The sequence below is a fragment of the Denticeps clupeoides genome, chromosome 1, assembly GCF_900700375.1.
Source record: "Denticeps clupeoides chromosome 1, fDenClu1.1, whole genome shotgun sequence".
Classification (NCBI taxonomy): domain Eukaryota; kingdom Metazoa; phylum Chordata; class Actinopteri; order Clupeiformes; family Denticipitidae; genus Denticeps; species Denticeps clupeoides.
In genome coordinates, this window is record NC_041707.1 from 31,971,125 (window position 1) to 31,989,886 (window position 18,762).

At 43.3% G+C, this 18,762-nt stretch overlaps 2 protein-coding genes across 2 annotated transcripts in view; one reads left to right on the forward strand and one right to left on the reverse strand.

Moving 5' to 3' along the window:
- atrn (attractin) overlaps positions 1-5,805 on the forward strand; it is a 47,100-nt gene extending 41,295 nt beyond the window's left edge. The window contains exons 28-29 of the mRNA XM_028979440.1: positions 2,642-2,756; positions 3,283-5,805. Of these exons, the coding sequence (XP_028835273.1) occupies positions 2,642-2,756; positions 3,283-3,407 (240 nt within the window). The 3' untranslated portion in view covers positions 3,408-5,805. The remainder of the gene's footprint in view (positions 1-2,641; positions 2,757-3,282) is intronic.
- Positions 5,806-14,882: 9,077 nt separating this feature from the next.
- The window catches only part of gfra4a (GDNF family receptor alpha 4a), a 111,762-nt gene continuing 107,882 nt past the window's right edge, over positions 14,883-18,762 (reverse strand). Inside the window, exons 7-8 of the mRNA XM_028997819.1 lie at positions 15,994-16,169; positions 14,883-15,780 (exon numbers count right to left, since the gene is read on the reverse strand). Of these exons, the coding sequence (XP_028853652.1) occupies positions 15,646-15,780; positions 15,994-16,169 (311 nt within the window). The 3' untranslated portion in view covers positions 14,883-15,645. The remainder of the gene's footprint in view (positions 15,781-15,993; positions 16,170-18,762) is intronic.

Consider the following 18,762-nt stretch of genomic DNA (forward strand, 5'->3'; position numbering starts at 1 on the left):
GGGGCTGTCCTTGTAACTACAGATTGTAAGTTGCACTGGATAAGAGAGTCTGGATAAGTGCTGTAAATGTAACATCATGTTGCACTTTTTATTTTTTGAGGAACCCACCTTACACTTCAAGATGATTGGTTCTCAGCCTCTGTGTTCCTGAGTTAAAATGCTTTAATGTACGCTTTATGTATTATCCCTTACGTACCAGCCCGTAGACAGCGGCCACTTTACCAGAGCAGAGTGTTTAACGCCACACACTCCTCTCCCGACTGCTGGAGCTCTGTCCACCCTGCTGCTGCCTCATACATTCATTCCCACTACAGCCTTTTTCTTCAGTTGAATTTGTGAAGTTAATTAAACAGAGAACATGTGTTCTGCTGGCTATGTCTGGCCAGCTAAGATAACACACATTCACACACACAGACATACACATTTAATTGAAGTTGTAAACTGAACGGCAGTTTTCCCACATTGTAGGGATAACTGTTGTATGTGTAAATATAGATGATGTGGGAAGTATAAGATAAATTGTAGTTTTGTAGTTGCATAGAAACCTTTAAAGAACAAGAAGAAAAAATGAAGGAATGAAAGGACTGAAAGCTGTTTGTCATCTGTGAGCTGAGTGTGTGTCTGCGACAGTGATTGTGTGTAATTTGTAATTGGCTGGGTTGTATTGCCCAAACATATCACATATTTAGATTGCTTCACTGTTTCCCACATCCATGACCCCACAGCATTCTTCAAAAGACAAATACATTTTTGGTGGTGACCTCCCAGTTTGAAGAACCTGCTCAGCACTGCCAGCTTGGAGCTGACAATGCTGCTTCCATGCTCAGGAATGCACCTGGAGTTTGCATTCCCAGCAGAAAAATCCAGTGATGTAAAATATGTCTTACACGCATTATTTTAATATTACGTGATCTATTGTAAATCATGGTAGCAGAAGTGTACCATACATAATTTTATACAGATAAAACTCTACTGGTCTATCTATCTTATAAGGCACAATGTCTCACACTACCTTGGATCATGTCATTCATATCAGAAATCCACTGTTGGGTGGGAAAAGAGGTCAACGATGTATTTTTTCTTACATTTAAAGAAGAATTTTGAAGAAGAAGAGAGAACAGAATCTCATAAATATCTACAAGGATCACAGTACCAATATGTAGAGTGTGTGTGTGTGAGCTGGTCCAGCACCAGTGGATCAGTCACATTTATATGAAGACTCAGATTTTCATGTCCAGCATGTTCAAACCCCAATTACTACCATTGTGTCCCAGAGGAAGACACTTAACCCTGAGTGTCTCCAGGTGGACTGTCCCTGTAACTACTGATTGCAGGTCACTCTGGAGAAGGACGTCTGCTAAATGCCGTAAATGTGGGTAGTAATGATACAGATAGGATGTTCAGGTTAACTTCAGGAAATTCAGCAGACTTTATAGTGTACAGTTGTGGCCAAAAAGTTTGAGAATGACAAATACGGGTTTTCACCAGGTTTGCTGCTTCAGTGTTTTTAGATTTTTTGTCAGTTGTTTCTGTGGTGTATTAAAGTATAATTACAAGCATTTTATAAGTTTAAAAGGCTTTTATTGACCATTACATCAAGTTCATGCAAAGAGCCAACATTTGCAGTGTCGGCAAAAAAAAAAAGAAAAAAAAAAGACCTCTACAATTGCTGTCAATCAACTTCTGGGCCAAATCCTGACCGATGGCAACCCATTCTTTCATAATCAGTGCTTGGAGTTTGTCAGAATTTGTGGGTTTTTGTTTGACCACCCGCCTCTTGAGGATTGACCACAATTGGATTAAGGTCCGGGGCCATGGACCCAAAATGTCAACGTTTTGTTCCCTGAGACACAAAGTTATCGCTTTGGCCTTATGGCAAGGTGCTCCATCATGCTGGAAAAGTCATTGTTCTTCACCAAACTGTTCTTGGATGGTTGGGAGATGTTTTGGTACCATTCTTTATTCATATCTGTGCTCTTCAGCAAAATTGTGAGTGAGCCCTTGGACGAGATGCACCGGTGGCACCTCAATCCCGCAGCCGAATCATCTTTAGGAGATGGTCCTGGTGCTTGGTGGACTTTCTTGTGCACCCTGAAGCCTTCTTCACAAAACTTGATGTTTCTGATGATCTGATAAATGGTTCATTTAGGTGCAATTTTAGTAGCAGCAACTTCCTTACCTGTGAAGCCCTTTTAATGCAACGCAATGATGACTGCATGTGTTTCCTTGCAGGTTATAATGGTTAACAGAGGAAGAACAGTGAAGGATCCTCCTCCTTTTAAAACCTCCAGTCTGCTATTCTAACTCAATCAGCATGACTGAATGATCTCCTGCCTTGTGCTTGTCAACACACTCACTTGTGTTCGTGAGAGGATCACTGACATGATCTCAGCAGGTCCTTTTGTGGCAGGGCTCAAATGCAGTGGAAATGTTTTTTGTGATTTAGTTCATTTTAATGGCTAAGAGGGTCTTTGTAGTTCATCTGACCATTCTCCATAATGTTCTGGAGTATATGCAGAGTTGAGTTGTTCACAACACGAAAACACACAAACTGCGCAAACAGGAAGCAAATAAAATCAGCATGGTGGATTACTGCTGAATGCGGATTAAAATTTTTATCTTTTCTTGTTTCCCCATCCAGACGGTCCCTAAGCCCATCACCCTGGAGCCCTGCTACGGAAACAAGGCAGCCGTGCTGTCAATATTTGTTCGGTTACCACGAGGATTGGGGGGCATCCCACCCCCTGGCCAATCAGGTTTGTGTGCAAAACTGTGACTGATAAACTCTTCTGACATCTAAGTTTATGACCTTTGCATTGTAATCCACTAGCGTAGAACAAATGGCTCTAGTGTTTGTAGCTGATTAAACACACACACACACACACACACACACACACATTCACAAATGGTAATCATCAACGTTTTGCTCAAAGCGTCTACTCACCTTTACAAAAAATGTAATTGTGTGTGTGTGTGTGTGTGTGTGTGTGTGTGTGTTGAGCAGGTTCCTTAAAAAAAAGAAAGAAAATGCAATTTTGGGTTCTATTTTGCAGCTAGTGATAAGCGCAGCACAAGGCACATAGTGTGGGGCTTGTTTATTTACAGCTCTCACACACGTTGGCTGATTTGATCCCTCATCTGTCAATAGGTCACATGCACAAATATCATTACAGGATGTTGTTTCCTGTAAATCCAGAGAACACCTTTGATGTGTGTTGTGTGTCGTGTGTGTGTGTAACTTTCACTATGGATCTACCTGATTGATCTCTTCTCCCTGCTCAGGTTTTGCAGTGGCGAGCGCGTTGGTGGACATCTCTCAGCAGACGTGTCTGGGTTACAAGGAGAAGTCTGGGGGTCTTCGAAGCCGCAAACAGCAGCCGCTAGCTCAGCCTGCTACCTGCATCTGACCTTTTGACTTTTGACCTCTCACCCCTCGTCCCTGGCCTCCCTCCCCAGGTCTGATCCCTCTACAGTGGGAGTGTGCAGGGGGTGCGGCCAGAGTCCTTCTCAGCACAGGAGGGAGGGTCTCGACCGCACAGCTCGATCGGAAATATTCTGGAATATTCAAGACTGCATCAGCAAAGCCAATGGACAGAATACAACAGGGAGGGAGAAATGGGACAAACGAATGAAAGACTTTCCTGCTCCTTGTAGTTTACTTAATCTAAGACTTTTTACAAAGGAATTTTTTTCCGTGATTGTCCGCTAATGTCCAACATAATTTATTGCTATTAATTGCTGTTCTGATGTGTATTTTTTTTTTTTTTTTTGGTTCCTTTTCAAAAGGGCAGCTGCTCAGGCTGGCTACACTCGGCACGTACCCTATGCCCGCCGCACGGCTTGGGCTCCACTGCTGTAGAGTTTAACCGAGTTTAATAATACGGCTAACTTAGTTAGCACACCCGTTATAGTCACTTCAGTGCTGTGATACTACCGACGTTCCACTGTAGCCTGGTGTTCTAAAGCTAACAGAGCTGCTGCACTACAGCTGGGGAGCCACTGGAATCATGGGTCATCGGTCAAGTCACAACGCGCTGCTGTGAGTGTGTGTATGAGAGAGAAAAGAGAGAGAGATTGTATGGTTTATCAAAATGGTTTTCTGTTGAGTTGATCTCAGCATAGAGACGAGAATCTTAGATTGGATTTTGTGTGTGTGTAAAAAATTGAAAGCATTTTGAATGTCCGTGGCACCCCATTTGGCTCTGAGAGAATATTCTAGTGCTTGTGTTTTTTTTTTTTGTTTTGTTTTTGCAGTTACTACAATTTTTTATGATGTTTCTTTCAGTTGCTTTGTGTGTGTCTTCTGACCTCCACCCCCTTTAACTTTAACCACCTCATTTTTAATATTTTTTTCTTGTTTGAAATCCGGTGTTAAGCCCCCGGTGAGAGTAGAGGAACGAGTAGGAGGCCAGCGTTTTTCGAAATGTCATGCTAGTTGTTTTTAAAGCACCACCCGCTCTCACAGAACGTGTTCTCCAGCCATGGCAGGACAGCAGTGCGGAGTAATGCCTGTTCCTGCGGTTCTGTACGCCTCCCGTCAGACAGTTTCTCTCTAGTCCCTCGTTCGATCTTTTGTCATCGTGCAGGTTCAGCTCCGACCACAGAGCTCCACTGCGTCCCACCTGATTGATAAAATTTATTGAAAAGTGTTCCTGAGCCCAAGTCCCGCCGGTGCCGTCGGACCCATTGGCTGAATTGGCGGCTCGAAAGATCCGCTGCTGCTGTGGGTGAACTGGGACCCCCTCTTTTCCTACTTAAATAAAGACAAGCCTAACAGCTGTCTCATTGCTCCCATAATGCCCTGCTTCACCATGCTACATGACTAAAGCTGGCAGAGGGAGACTGTGCATGGATGGTTTGTACAATTATGTGTGTGTGTGTGTGTGTGTGTGTGATTGTATTCAAGCACGGACTGCTTGAGCTTCTTATGCTGCAGAGGTCAGAGAATCCATCCGAGGCTGCGCTGATCAAATCCCGATCCAATCTGAAGCCTGATTCCGCAGTTTCTTCTTTTCAGACTCATGATTCACGTGGCTCAGGCCCAGTATCTCAACCGCTTCCGCAAACTCAGAACAGCAGCACTCCCTGAGCACCAGGAAGGCATTTGGGGCGGGGTGGAGGTCCTGGTGCTTGGATTGGAATGCTGAAGTTTATGGAGTGCTAAAGAACTTGTTGGGTGTTGTGTTATATAACTTCTACGCCTTCACCCGGGCTGAACACATACAAACAGCCTGGTGTCTGACCTGAAGTCGACGCTTTTCTCGTCTACCCTGAATGCCGCTTTGCCGCTGTACACACGCTGAACGGACAGGAACATGTGAATATGTACAATTGAGCAGCCAGCACGCTGGCGTCTGTAAATAGCCGAGTGTAATGTTGAACCCCTGCGCAGGATTCTGCATGAGGGCCACCTCATGATGTCATCTGGGATTTTCCATCCTGCGATTCTCATTCCTACACCACTTTAATTCGTACCCCTGTCCTTAACTAGTTGTGGCTGACATCTCACAGACAAGTAGATGGTCGCTTGTAAGTGGGGCTTCACCAGGTTCAGGATTCAGAACGACTGCTGACAGGAACATGATGAACACAAAACCAAGCCTGGGCATTACATTTGACGTTGTAATTATGAATGTATATATTGAATGACATAGAACATTTTGTCTATAATTAAATGTTAAAATGAAATGCCCTGTTATCATTTTATTCCATATCTGAAATCTAATTAACTGCTGTAAGAGAGTGAAGCTCAGGTGAAGCGAGGAGTCTGCACACTGAATAAATTAATTCTTTATTTAAAAATTATGGAAGCATCACATATCTGTATGACTTTAAATGGAGTCATTTGTGTATCTGTATGTAACTCTGGTATTCTGTTTAAACATCTAAGTTTATACATGAACGGTTAGGTGAGTTACCACAATGTCACATCTGCTCCCTGCCTGAGAGCAGAAATAATGCTGATCCCTGAGAAGTTGAAGGTACGGACCAACAGTTATGAACAGGGACAGTTTAGTATATTTTTGATGCGTCATTTAATAAAAGGGCTTATAAGATCTAGTTTGGAGGCACACCCCTGATGGCGTCATGAGAAAGTTTTATTATAAGGACAGAAACATGCTAAACAGAGGAGGAGGAAAGAGATTGAGTTGCCAGATTGGGCATTTTAGTATTTGGGATCATGGGAGAAAATTGAATTCAGGTCCCATAACATGAAAATTTTTTGCTATTATATAGTTTTTTTAAAAAATTTTATTTTAGAGCCACTTTTAGCCAGTTTCACAATAAGATTTCCCATTTCCGACTGTGTAGCTTTAAATGCAAATAAGGAGGAGAGAGGTGGGACGAGGAGGAGAGCAGCCTGTAATAATTGAGAAATGATGCCATCAACATCATTCACCAACCACAATGTTTGGCGCACACAGGAAGTTGTGTCAGTGTTTTTCCAGAAAAAATAAAATTTACCCACTCGTTCTTCAGTGTCTCGCGTGACTGAACAAAAGAAGAACATTTTTACGTGCTCATTTTTACATCCAATCGTTGAGCAACTGCGGTGCTTCACAGCCGTGATGGTTGGTTTTTTAAGGGAGGGCTGGGAAGCCTTTCTGACAGTCAAATGAAAAGTCGTTGGACAGCAAGTTGCCAGGTATCTCGGCCTTTCTCAGCAGGCTGCGAGTTAGCTTGCTGGTAGGGTTGCACCAAGTGAAGTATAATTGGACCCGAGCAGCTCATTGGACTAATCGGAGTAGGACCAGCTAATCTGTGGGACGCTGCAGTCGCTTTGGAGTCTCATTATTGCCTGGCAGGAGCACAAAGCCGGACTCACTGGCCTTACTCGTGCGGCGGGTGGGCCCGTACCCTGGCCTACAGCTTTAAAAGAATGTCCTTATTCCCCTGCCTTTCCTCTCAAGAGCGGTAGTTCACCAAAAGGATCAATGGAAGGAGATGTGGAGACCATAAAAGAGGACCAGGAAGGAGATGTGGAGACCATAAAAGAGGGATCCTGTGCCCACAGCAAAGCATTTGCAGTCAACTGAAAGGGGAAGGCATTGATTTTAGTCTTACTGCAATACCAAAATGGTGGAAATCCTGAGCATGGAGCTTTCACATCTGCACCGCTGTATGTCACATTAAAAGTTACAGAAATGAGTAGTTGTTAACTGATTGACATAGATGCATGAACATAAGCGTTATGTGGAATAATTCAAATTAAATGGCACCAATGTTGCCAGAAAGACCAGATCGAGACAAAAGGAGTAGCTTGAAAAAAAGAGAGAAGGGGGAACGGAAAAGAAGGATGATTTACCCCCCTCCTTCACACCAGATGTTGGTCTGTGGTGACTGTTTTTTTGTGACTAGTCAGATTTTCTTTAATGGTACGATGGTGGTAGTAGCCTAGCGGGTAACACACTCGCCTGTGAACCAGAAGACCCGGGTTCGAATCCCACTTACTACCATTGTGTCCCTGAGCAAGACCCTTAACCCTAAATTGCTCCAGGGGGAGACTGTCCCTGTAACTACTGATTGTAAGTCGCTCTGGATAAGGGCGTCTGCTAAATGCTGTAAATGTAAATGTTGTCCAAGCAGAACCCCTGGAATATAGTGTCGGGGTGGTTACCCCCCACCCCCCTTTCTGGCCCAGTCTTCTTGACATTTGTTGACCCTGTAATATGGGACAGTCGAGGTACATGACATTTCATGCTTTAATGAAGACCCTCAGTTCTCCAAGCTGTGGCCTTCTGCTCACAAACAATAAGTTTCACCAGAGTGCCAAAAGGCCAACAAATGGCCTGAGGTTCCATGACAGGAAAGTCTTGGGGGGGAGGGGGCGAGGCGACCACTGTATTCCTGAACCTAAATAGGTTCTCCTCATGGCTAATGCCTCTCTTTTTCCTCCTCCTCCCACTCAGCTGCTGGGCATCTTCTCCCCTACCTTCTGGGCTCTGCTCCTGTTTTTCCCCAATTTCACTAAGGTGTAGGCTCCCTCTCTTGAGCTTGGCTCTCTCTCTCTCTTTCTTTTATTTTGGCTTCTTCTGTAACTTTGGTACCATTTCACTGCAATAGTAATAGAATAGTAATAGAACCTTTTCATTCCTGGATATTATGCAATGTCCATGTATGTCCAGGTAACATCAGATGAGATAAATGCATTGCTAATAATCAGTTGAGTCAGATTAACAAGGTCACTGCAATCTCTCATGTCCCTTCCCTTTATCGCTGGATTGCCAGGTTCTGTGCATTTTTACAATCCCCTGGCTGACTGATGCAGGTATTAGTGTGGAAGGTGGTCATAATGCGTTTATTAAGAAAGAGGCAGCAGAAGAGGCCGAAGCAGCTCTGGCCAGTGAGACTGCTGAACAATTCCAGGCAGGCAGTAACAGCTCACCACCGAACTTCAGTTCCTCGGTGTTAAAAACGAACGTAGAAACATTCGCCATCAAATAAAGCGCGTGTCTTTTTACAGAGCTGTCTCAACTCGTTTGTAGTTGTTGGGGACGTCTTTTTTTGGGTCACGGCACAACGTTTCATCCAATTTAAGGTCAGGAAGATGCCTGGCTGCACTGTCGTGACCCCTGTTCTGTTGAGCTTCAGCTCACGGGCGGGTTCCCTGACATTGACGTTCTTCCGTTAACGGGCTGCGGCGACCCAGAATGATTCTTTTTTTTTTTTGTCCTGCCCACGATCACAAGGCTGCGAGCTGCAGCATTCCCACTGCACAAATTCGAACAAAAAAGGAGAATTACTCACATGCGCTCAGTTACTAAACAGTGATTTAATAAAGATTAATGTGTGACGCTGACTGAAAAGTTGTGGAAATGTGGCAGTGTCCGCCCCTGGATTACGTAGATCCTCCATTTTTATGATGTCATTGAGGCAAAAAGGAGGAGGAGAACTAAGAGTGTCAAAATACAAATTTGACTTTTCATCCAAATCCCTGAGCTGCTAATAGCATATTTTATTTTTCAAAAATTAAGAAAACTGTAATAATTCCCAATCAGGACCGAGTATTCAGTGGTGACGTAAGAACTTCACCATATGGCAAAGACAGATGCTTGGTGTGTCATCTAGACTAGAAAACCTGTATTCAGAAGAAGAATTTGGCGAAGAAGCAGTGGGATAGTCAGAGAGATGAAAGTAGACAGAATACATGAAAGATTTATTTACGAGATTGTGTTGGTTTGTTTCGGAGGAGAGACACTGAGTGTGTAAGGAGGAAGATGCTGAGGATGGAGAGGCCGCGCGGGAGGAAAAGAGGAAGCCTAATTGGAGGTCTATGGATATGCTGAAAGCGGACGTGGAAGAAGAAGAAGCAGAGGATGGGGAGGCATTTGAGCTAAATCACAAATAGTACACATTGTAAATAGCACACTGAAGGCGTCACACCAATGCACATCTAAATATTGCTATTAGTAAGTGTGGCCTCTTTGTCACAATTTTCAAATTGGCACTACACACGTTGCTACACACAAATTGTGGGGATTGTTTGTTGGAGTACGTTTGAAGGCATGAAACCAGATATTTATTAATTGCCCTGGTTTAAATCCAGAACAAGGGAATAGCGTGTGGGAGAGTGGTTCTGGGTGACAAATTAACAAAAAGATACAGATAATTACCATGCGTCTTTTTCTTGTTTTGTCTATTTATTTATAGAAATCCTGAAAATGCCTCAAACTAGCGAACAGGCCCCATACACTTTGTCTCATTTTTGACACATTTTAAAACAGAGCGAGGCCCATGTAAATCCCTGAATGGTTTTCCAGATTAGTTCAATGTTATTTATCTTTCTTGCTTCCTTTCTCATGCCGTTCCTGATCATTTAAAGGATTACAGAACTTGCAAAAAAGTTACAAAAAAATCTGCTGCACTTAAGGTTCCTAAGAGAACAGTGGCCTCCATAATCATAAATGGAAGATGTTTGGGACGACCAGAACCCTTCCTAGAGCTGGTCAGCCGGCCAAATTGAGCTATTGGGGGAGAAGAGCCTTGGTGAGAGAGGTAAAGAAGAACCCAAAAATCACTGTGGCTGAGCTCCAAATATGCAGTCGGGAGATGGGAGAAAGTTATAGAAAGTCAACCATCACTCCAGTCAGGGCTTTATGGCAGAGTTTCCTAAAAAAAAACCCTGATGGACCCCAAGATGGTGAGAACGAAGATTCTCTGGTGATGAGACCAAAATAGAACATTTTGGACTTAATTCTAAGCAGTATGTGTGTAGAAAACCAGGCACTGCTCATCACCTGACTAATACAGTCCTAACAGTAAAGCATGCGGGTTACAGCATCATGGTGTGGGGGTGTTTTGCAGCTGCAGGGAAAGATGAATGCGGGGATATCCTTGACGAAAACCTTCTCCAGAGCACTCAGGTCCTGAGACTGTCTTGTTGGAAGGCAAACCTTCGACCCAATGACCCTAAGTACACAGCTAAAATAATGGAGTGGCTTCACAACAACTCCGTGACTGTTATTGAATGGCCCAGCAAGAGCCATTAAACGTAATTGAGCATTTCTGGAGAGACCTAAAAATGGCCATCCACCAATGTTTACCATCCAACCTGCAAGAACTGGAGAGGACCCCAAAATCCAGGAGTGAAAAACTTGTTGCATCTTTCCCAAAAAGACTCATCTCTGTATTAGATGCTTCTGCTACATACTAAGCAAAGGGTCTTAGTAATGTGGGGTGCTGTGTGTACATTAATGAGGCTTTTTTTTTTCTTAAATGATTTTAGCAAATGGCTGCAATATAACAAAGAGTGAAGGAGGTCTGAATACTCTCTGTACCCACTATACTATATGTGCTCACTCATTATTGCATCTGCACCAGGGTTTCATTCCACACTTTCATAATCAGCCTGTTGACACTGCTGCAGTTACAGGGCTCCTTCTTCCAGAGTGGGACCATCTTGCTAATTTCGCTCATGTGAACTGGCAGGATTTGCAGGTCATCACAAAATGAGGAGCTTGGTGCTTATGTTTGGTTATTTCAGGGCTTTCACCCTCTTGGGCCATGACTCTGCAGTACTGCAAAATTGCTTGAATCTTTCTGCATTTCTCACCCCTTATTTGCATTTGCTGTCACTGCTTCACAATGCTGTGGAGACAGTGCATCACAGAAACACAATGCTATTCCATTTGTTACCCTGCTGGGCCGCAGTATCACATCACATCCTTGCCAGTAACCAGATGCAACAGGGTTGTCATGCTTCTAATGGTTTCACGTTCAGCTTTTTATACCATTTCACAAATGAAAATAAAGACTCATCACTTGTCCAGCATTCCCCTAATTATGAGGGACCAATCAAAAGTTTCTTTCAGGGCTTTAGCAGGGACCTCCATGGCAGAAGGATGGGCTGGACTGAATAAAGGTTTACACCATTGGTGAGGTTCTCGCAAGAGGTTTAGCAACAATTCTTATGTCCCACATCACCTGGGGCTCAGTTCTGAATGGGAATTCTAACATTTCACTTAATTGTGATAAAACAGGGCTGTGCAGTTGAGGCAGGTTTTGTCCCTCTTGCCATAGGAAAGTGCAGACTAGTGAAAGTGAAGTGATTGTCACATGTGATGCACAGCACACTTTGCACACAGTGAAATTTGTCCTCTGCATTTAACCCATCACTCTGAGTGAGCAGTGGGCAGCCATGACAGTGACACCTCAGCAGCGCCTTGGCAGATCGGGATTCGAACCGGCAACCTTCTGATTACACTGGTAATGGATAGGGAGTGAGGAGATGATGACATGTTTTACCACACGGTCACTTGGGTGAAATGTTGAATCCTGGCTAGTTTCAGAAACATTTTAGTATTTGGTTAACCTGCTGGGCTGTATTTACCACTGTGGTTCTAAACAGACATGTTCTCCGACTTCTGAATTGCACCACGAGCTGCACTTTCACTCTATTTTCCAGAAACTGCAAGAATGATGATTCAGTCCATCTAAAGGTCATGTCCGGTGGGGCCACAGCAGTCAGAGGTTCAATACCTGACATTAAAGATGCATTTCACATCCTCATAAAGCAGACAGAACAACTCAGAAACTTTTTAAATTGCCATACAACATGAAAGTCTGTTTGCTTTGCCCATGTGGTCTTGTTTACTTTTTCATCTGGACAAAGCACGGCACACACCTCGGGGCATGTGCAGGGTGCCGTGTTCAGCAAACACGTAAACCAATGATGTTATCAATAGTATTAAGTTTGGTGCAGATCAGTTGATTTTGTAAGTTATTTCCACTAGGTGGCGCTATACCAGAAAATTCATACATTAAGTTTGTCCGGACCGGACTCTGGAAACTTCATCCATTATCTTGTTCAGGCTGTCACACTCATCAATCATGTAAAGTTTGGTGCAGATCAGTTAATGTCGTAAGGTATTTCCTGTTTCCACTTCCTGTTATGTGGCGTCACAATGCCATGGGTGAGCTGTATAACGAAATGTCTTAAAACTCAAGGTGATTATATATACCTCATATATATAGTACAGTATATACAGTACATGCCAAAGTTTGGACACACCTTCTCATTCAATGTGTTTTCTTTATTTTCATGACCATTTACATTGGTAGATTCTCACTGAAGGCATCACAACTATGAATGAACACATGTGGAGTTATGTACTTAACAAAAAGTGGAGACCTGGCCTCCACAGTCACCGGACCTGAACCCAATCCAGATGGTTTCGGGTGAGCTGGACCTCAGAGTGAAGGCAAAGGAGCCAACAAGTGCTAAACACCTCTGGGAACTCCTTCAAGACTGTTGGAAAACCATCAAGAGAATGCAAAGAGTGTGCAAAGCCGTAATCAGAGCAAAGGGCGACTATTTTGAAGAAACTAGAATATAAAACACGTTTTCAGTTATTTCACGTTTCACGTGTTAATGAGAGGATCACTGATCTCAAATGATCTCAGCAGCTCCTTTTGTGGCAGGGCTCAAATGCAGTCGAAAGATTTTTTAGGGGAATAAGTTCATTTTCAAGGCAAAGATGCAGTGTGTGTGTGTGAGTGTGTGTGTGTGTGTATATATGTGTTGGGTTTGCCTCGAGAGCATACTGAAATAAAGCACTTTGATTTCTGCCTCTTACCTGTGAATTTGGTCTTTTATCCATATATTTTATTTATATAGTTACTTACGACCACTGGTCACGGGGTCACTTATCTTAGAGGTTTGAACCTGCGGCTTTTACTGCAGATAGCTGGCAAAGTGGCGTGATTAAGGGCTGTACTTAACCCAAAATCCAGCCTCTCATGATTTGAGATTTTTTACATTAACATTCTTAGCTTTTTCACACAGAATTGTTATCATCTAAGCAGAGAAAGAGAACCCAATTGAGATTTTCTACATGATGTTGTCCACTATGAGGTGGTCTGTGTAAATCCTTGTTTCAATACACTGTATTCTGTGTATACTGTTGTACTGACAATAAGCCAATTTTGAATCTTGAATCTTAAAAAGTATGTTTGGTCATTTATCTATTGGCCTGGCTTGTGAGGGTTGTGTGTGGATCACTGGGATTACTAGTTCATTTTCAGGTATGAAATTGGACTGGCACTCAACCAAGATCACTTTCAATCAACTTGTGAGCAACCAAAGGCCAGTCTCATGTGGACTAATGTTGATGTTCAGGAGAACACAAACCACTGCACTCAAACAACCTCTACAGTAAGATTCATGAAAGTGAAGCACAGGTTTACTTAGAGCGCTCTGCTTGTGATTTAGTCATACTGGGATATCCATAGTAGGGGTGTAATGGTCACAATTGTACACATTTTCATGTGAAAGTGTAAAAGGCATAAACTCATCCATCATTGTGTTTCTATTCTCAGATTCATTTACATTTATGGCATTTATCAGATCCCCTTATCCAGAGCGCCTTATAATCAGTAGTTACAGGGACAGTCCCCTTGTTCCCCCTGTTGACAGTCCCCTGAAGTGTCTTGTTCAGTGTCACAATGGTAGTAAGTGGGGTTTGAACCTGTGACTTTGTGGTCGTCTGGTCCATCAAAGTATCAGTTTCAGTAAACTTCCAGGCCAATTAAGGGCCCTTTAAATACAGTTCACAATAACAAAAGGACACATCATTTCTGTGGGATCTTCCGGAACGTCAATGGAATTCCAAAATTTTCCAAAACACTGGGTAATATGAATGTTGTGCTAAAAGACACTGTTACACAGAGGAATATGTCATACTGTATCATCTGGCAGCTTTATTTTTCAGGAAGGAACCTACGAAAATCAATAAACTCCTCCCCCAACCCCGGGAAAAGACGAAACTCCCACAATTTTGCCACAGAAAGCAGATGAGGCTGATTTAGTCTCTTGGGGGAGGGTCCACTCCTCTTTTACTTCATCACATCACAAACAAATCCGAACAGAGCAACACAGGGGTGCTGGTGCTGGGTGCTCAGGGGGAGTTTGAGTCTTTTTTTTCTGAATTGTAGAGTGGAGTCTGCAGAGAGCTTCTTTGCAACGGGCCGAATCTCTTGACGCTGTGGTGGGATGCGGCAGGTAAAAGATGAGGGGAGTGAAACGTAGGAAAGGAAACAAGGCCGCCAGGGCGCTTCTGAGGGCCGTTTGAGAGCTGCGCCGCTCTCCAGCAATCCGCTGATCCTCTGCCTCAACTGATCCACATGATCCCTGGACAAGGGAGGAGTCTCCTCCAGCGAATCCCCTCCGACGGCGGAGCGCAGCCTGACTTCCGTTCCTGAGAGCTGCGCAGCTTCCAATCCCACCGGGGCGGCAGTTTACACGAAAACAGCCCTCGAGGCTGAGAGATCAAATGTCACTGTTTCTCTTTTATTAAACTTCTGAGAGTCATTCAAATGTGTGTGTGTGTGTGTGTGTGTGTGTGTATGTGCAATTACAGTTGTGCTGTGTTGGGTTGCATCTGAATCTTTTTCTTCTCTTCTTCAGTTAAAGCATCTTTTTTTTTTTTTTTTTACACGATTTCTCACAGAGTGTCACAATGTGTGTCTTTGCAGCACAGGACCATTATTCACACTCTGAAACTGGGAATTAACTTAGATGGTGTGTGTGTGTGTGTGTGTGTGTGTGTGTGTGTGTGTGTGTGTGTATTAGTTGCATCCTGTTCCGTAAATTCCAGAAACCTCATGCACCTTCAATTTGAGTCCTTCCTCGACGTCAGAACCCAGGTGCTCTCTCTCTCTCTCTGTCTCTCTCTCTCACACACATACACACAAAAAAACATATACCACAATATTTGTGAGGAGCAACAGAAAACACACTTTGTGTGTATTTGTGTGTGTTTGCTTGATTGTCCTTACCATGCCCTTTTCAAATGTGTGTGCCCTGCATTAATAATGATTTTAATTCGACAGAAAATTAAATGAGGGTAGGAAGAGATGCTAAATCTGTACAGATTCACACTCCCTTGATGCTGGACACAAGGATCTCCTTTGTGTGTGTGTGTGTGTGCTGTCAACAGTAAGTGTTCAGTATCAGGTAGGACAGGTATAGAATAGAACCACTTTGGGCATGTTCTCTATCTCTGTTGCTCACACACAGACACACACACGGGTGATGCAAACGTTCTCAAATTGAGGAAACTATGGGTGGAGAGTGAATAATGACCACATACACACACACTCTTCACACACACCCCTCTGCACTCCGGCATTATATCCCATGGTCCTTCAGGGCAACAACAGGAACAGCAGGAATGGGAGTGGCCAGGAGCTCAGCAGGAAATGGGCGGAGTTTGCACCGTTCTCTTTGAGGCCAGGAGACAACGGGGAGGAGTCATCCCACAATCTGTCCTTTTCATTCATCTGATAAATAAAAGTGATAAAAGAAAAGATTTGCAGAGTCACTCTCCTTTCCTTGTCTTTCTCCATCACTGCTGTCATACATCAATTAGAGCAACACACACACACACACACAGCAGACTACAGCAGATTCACACTTCAAGCATAATTACAGCTTTAATCAGGAGAACCTGCTATTGTTCATCTACAGAAATCCCCCTCCGCTCTCCTCTGTACCTCTGTTGGAATGTGAGCACCAAGGATGCTCTCCTCTGTCTCCATGGCCGTGGAAGTAGTGGTAGTAATGGTTGACTGATGGTAATTGTGACCAGTGGTTGCTGGGATGGGGGCTCCAGGTGGCTTCGGTCCAGTTTTGAGGTCAGTTTCATTCCCAAATTCCAGGATGGCTCTCTCTGGAAAGAGAAATGGAAAAAAATAGAAAAAGTCACAAGTGTGGAGCACAATGTGCAAGTGTGGGGCTTGTTCGCAAGTGTACGATAAGATAAAATGCTGTCAGTCATCCATTTCATCCTCCTCCCATTTTAACGGAAATATTTACACACCAATGAAAAGAAAAGTTCGTTTCCATTCAAGATGCAGATCCTAGCAGGCACACCTTTCTTCTTCCCTACACTAGCGAACAATGCCCACACTTAACATGTGGTGCTACACTTTGCACACTTTGAAAATTATGCCCTTTGTCCTTTAATGGGAGAACATCCAAATATCAAAAAAATCATTCTCATCAGCATACATAATTGCCCCAATTGTTACAAAGACAATTTCCATGAAAGCTGAACGTGAAAAGATTCTGGAAGGAGAAGTCAGTTATGCCGTGAGATCGATCACATCTGAGCCTGATGCACCACATAACTCCAGTTCCATGGGATCTGTTGGACAAGGAGGGAAAAAAAAGCAGCCAATCCCAACTAGTGCAGTGAATCGGAGCAAATCTCTTTAATAATAAGAAGCTCATGGCGTAGCCTGGACCTCTGCACCTCTGAATCCGTAGCCTTCCCTCTACTCCATGGTGCCAGTGATCAGATGCTTGGCCATTTATAAACACGACGCAAAGCATGCTGGGATGTCATTAGCGCACTTTCATGCCTCTGTCAAGGACAGGCAGAGGACATGTTTTGCCTTTTGTCTCCAGACTGTAGGATGGCCATTAGTACATTAAAACAATGTCACAGTCTCTGAATACAAGGGACATCCATCTGCTGGCCAAATGGGCAGGAGAACATTTATCAGCCAACCATGAGCAAGTTCCTCACAATGTTTTCCACTGATGAGGTGCTTTGAGCACCTCTCATATGTGAATATTAATACCCAGAATGCATCAATTCCTGTTTGTCTAATGGGCAGCTCAGACCAAATTATGTTTGCTTGAAAGTCACTGCAATTAAATGGAAAGTGCTCTCTTGGGCTCTTAGTTCCATCTCATGGACCTGGCAAGGGGACAAATATTCAGTATTGCTTATAATACAGCAGAGATCACCACTGAAGAACATCATAAATAACTTAAATACTTTTCTACTCAAAAATCGGGTCGTTACAAAGACATCTAAGAAACCATGACACAATGTGCAGATGATTAGGAAGGCAGATCAGAAAGGTAGGCCTGGGCACCTTGGGCTTCCAAATCATGGGTGCTTGTTTACTGTGATGTAAGGGTCGCGTAGTGGATAAAAAAACATTTTTTGTCATTAATAAATATTTTCTTATTAAGAGAGTTTAAAATGAAAGGAGCCCAAAGTGATGATTGACAGCTCACTCACACTAGATGTTCTCATTCTGTATGATTTAGACTTATAATTAAAAATCATGTTCTGGGTGACCAAAATAATTGCTGTTCTTACTAAATCTGTATCCCATGAGATCCCATTTTTGGTGTAGCACCAGTTTGAAAATAGTGCCCAAACTGTTTGCAATTTCCAGTTAAAAAAGTAAAAGTAGATGTATTTGCTTTGCATGTCCATGTCTTGTTCTCCAGTTACTCCATTTCACACTACAGTATGTGTATTCAGCACATAGTCTTTGTGGGCAGAAGAATGTCAGCCCAGGGCCAGAGTGGACCTCAGCACAGGCTGAGTGGACACTGCCCAGAGCACAATTCATACGCACCTCTGGACACTGGATAAAATAATAATTTTTTTTTTGCTAAATTACATTTTTGGAGGCATGAGCAACTCCTCAGTACAAAGTACTCTGGAGCAGTGGTGGTCTAACGGGTAAGGACCCGTAATCAAATCCCGAACGGCCACTGTGTCACTGAGGTGCCACTGAGCAAAGTACCGTCCCAAAACACTGCTCCCCGGGCGCCTGTCATGGCTGCTGTATGGGTTAAATTCAGAGGACACATTTCGATGTGTCACCATGTGCCGTGCTGCAGTGTTTCACTTCACTTTCACTTAAGAGTCTTACTCCACTTTAAGCTTTGCACGCACTGCCTTTATGAAACCACTGACAATGCAATGTTGTTTATTTAATTTGCATAAACTGAACATAAAAAGGGATCACAAATATCAACACACATATCGACCTACTGTCATTCAAATCAAGAAAAATGACGAAAGGAATTAATGTGCATTTAGCTGCTTCATGCTTTCATACGATTATTTCATGTATAATCTCCCCAGAACCCCACCCTGATGGATTAATAATTATCAGAAAAGCTGTTTCCGAACTGTTGCCTGGTTACCGACGGCTGATTAAAACCGCATAGAGAGTAAGCGGTGGTTTGAAGTGAAATGCTGGATCGGCCAATTAATGACAGGCAGACGTTAACCATGTAGACCGAGGAGAATTCCGTTTTTACACACAACACACGGAAAAAGTCCACACAACCATGCACACAGGCCCTGGGCTCTCTCCCTTTCTCGCTCTGTGTGTGTTTTATGATGTTGATGCTAATTGATGCTGTCTACTCATGGCAATGCTAAATTATTCCACGGAACCAAATCAATAGCAGTAGCCTTCTGTCACATGGCACACTGTCACAAAAAG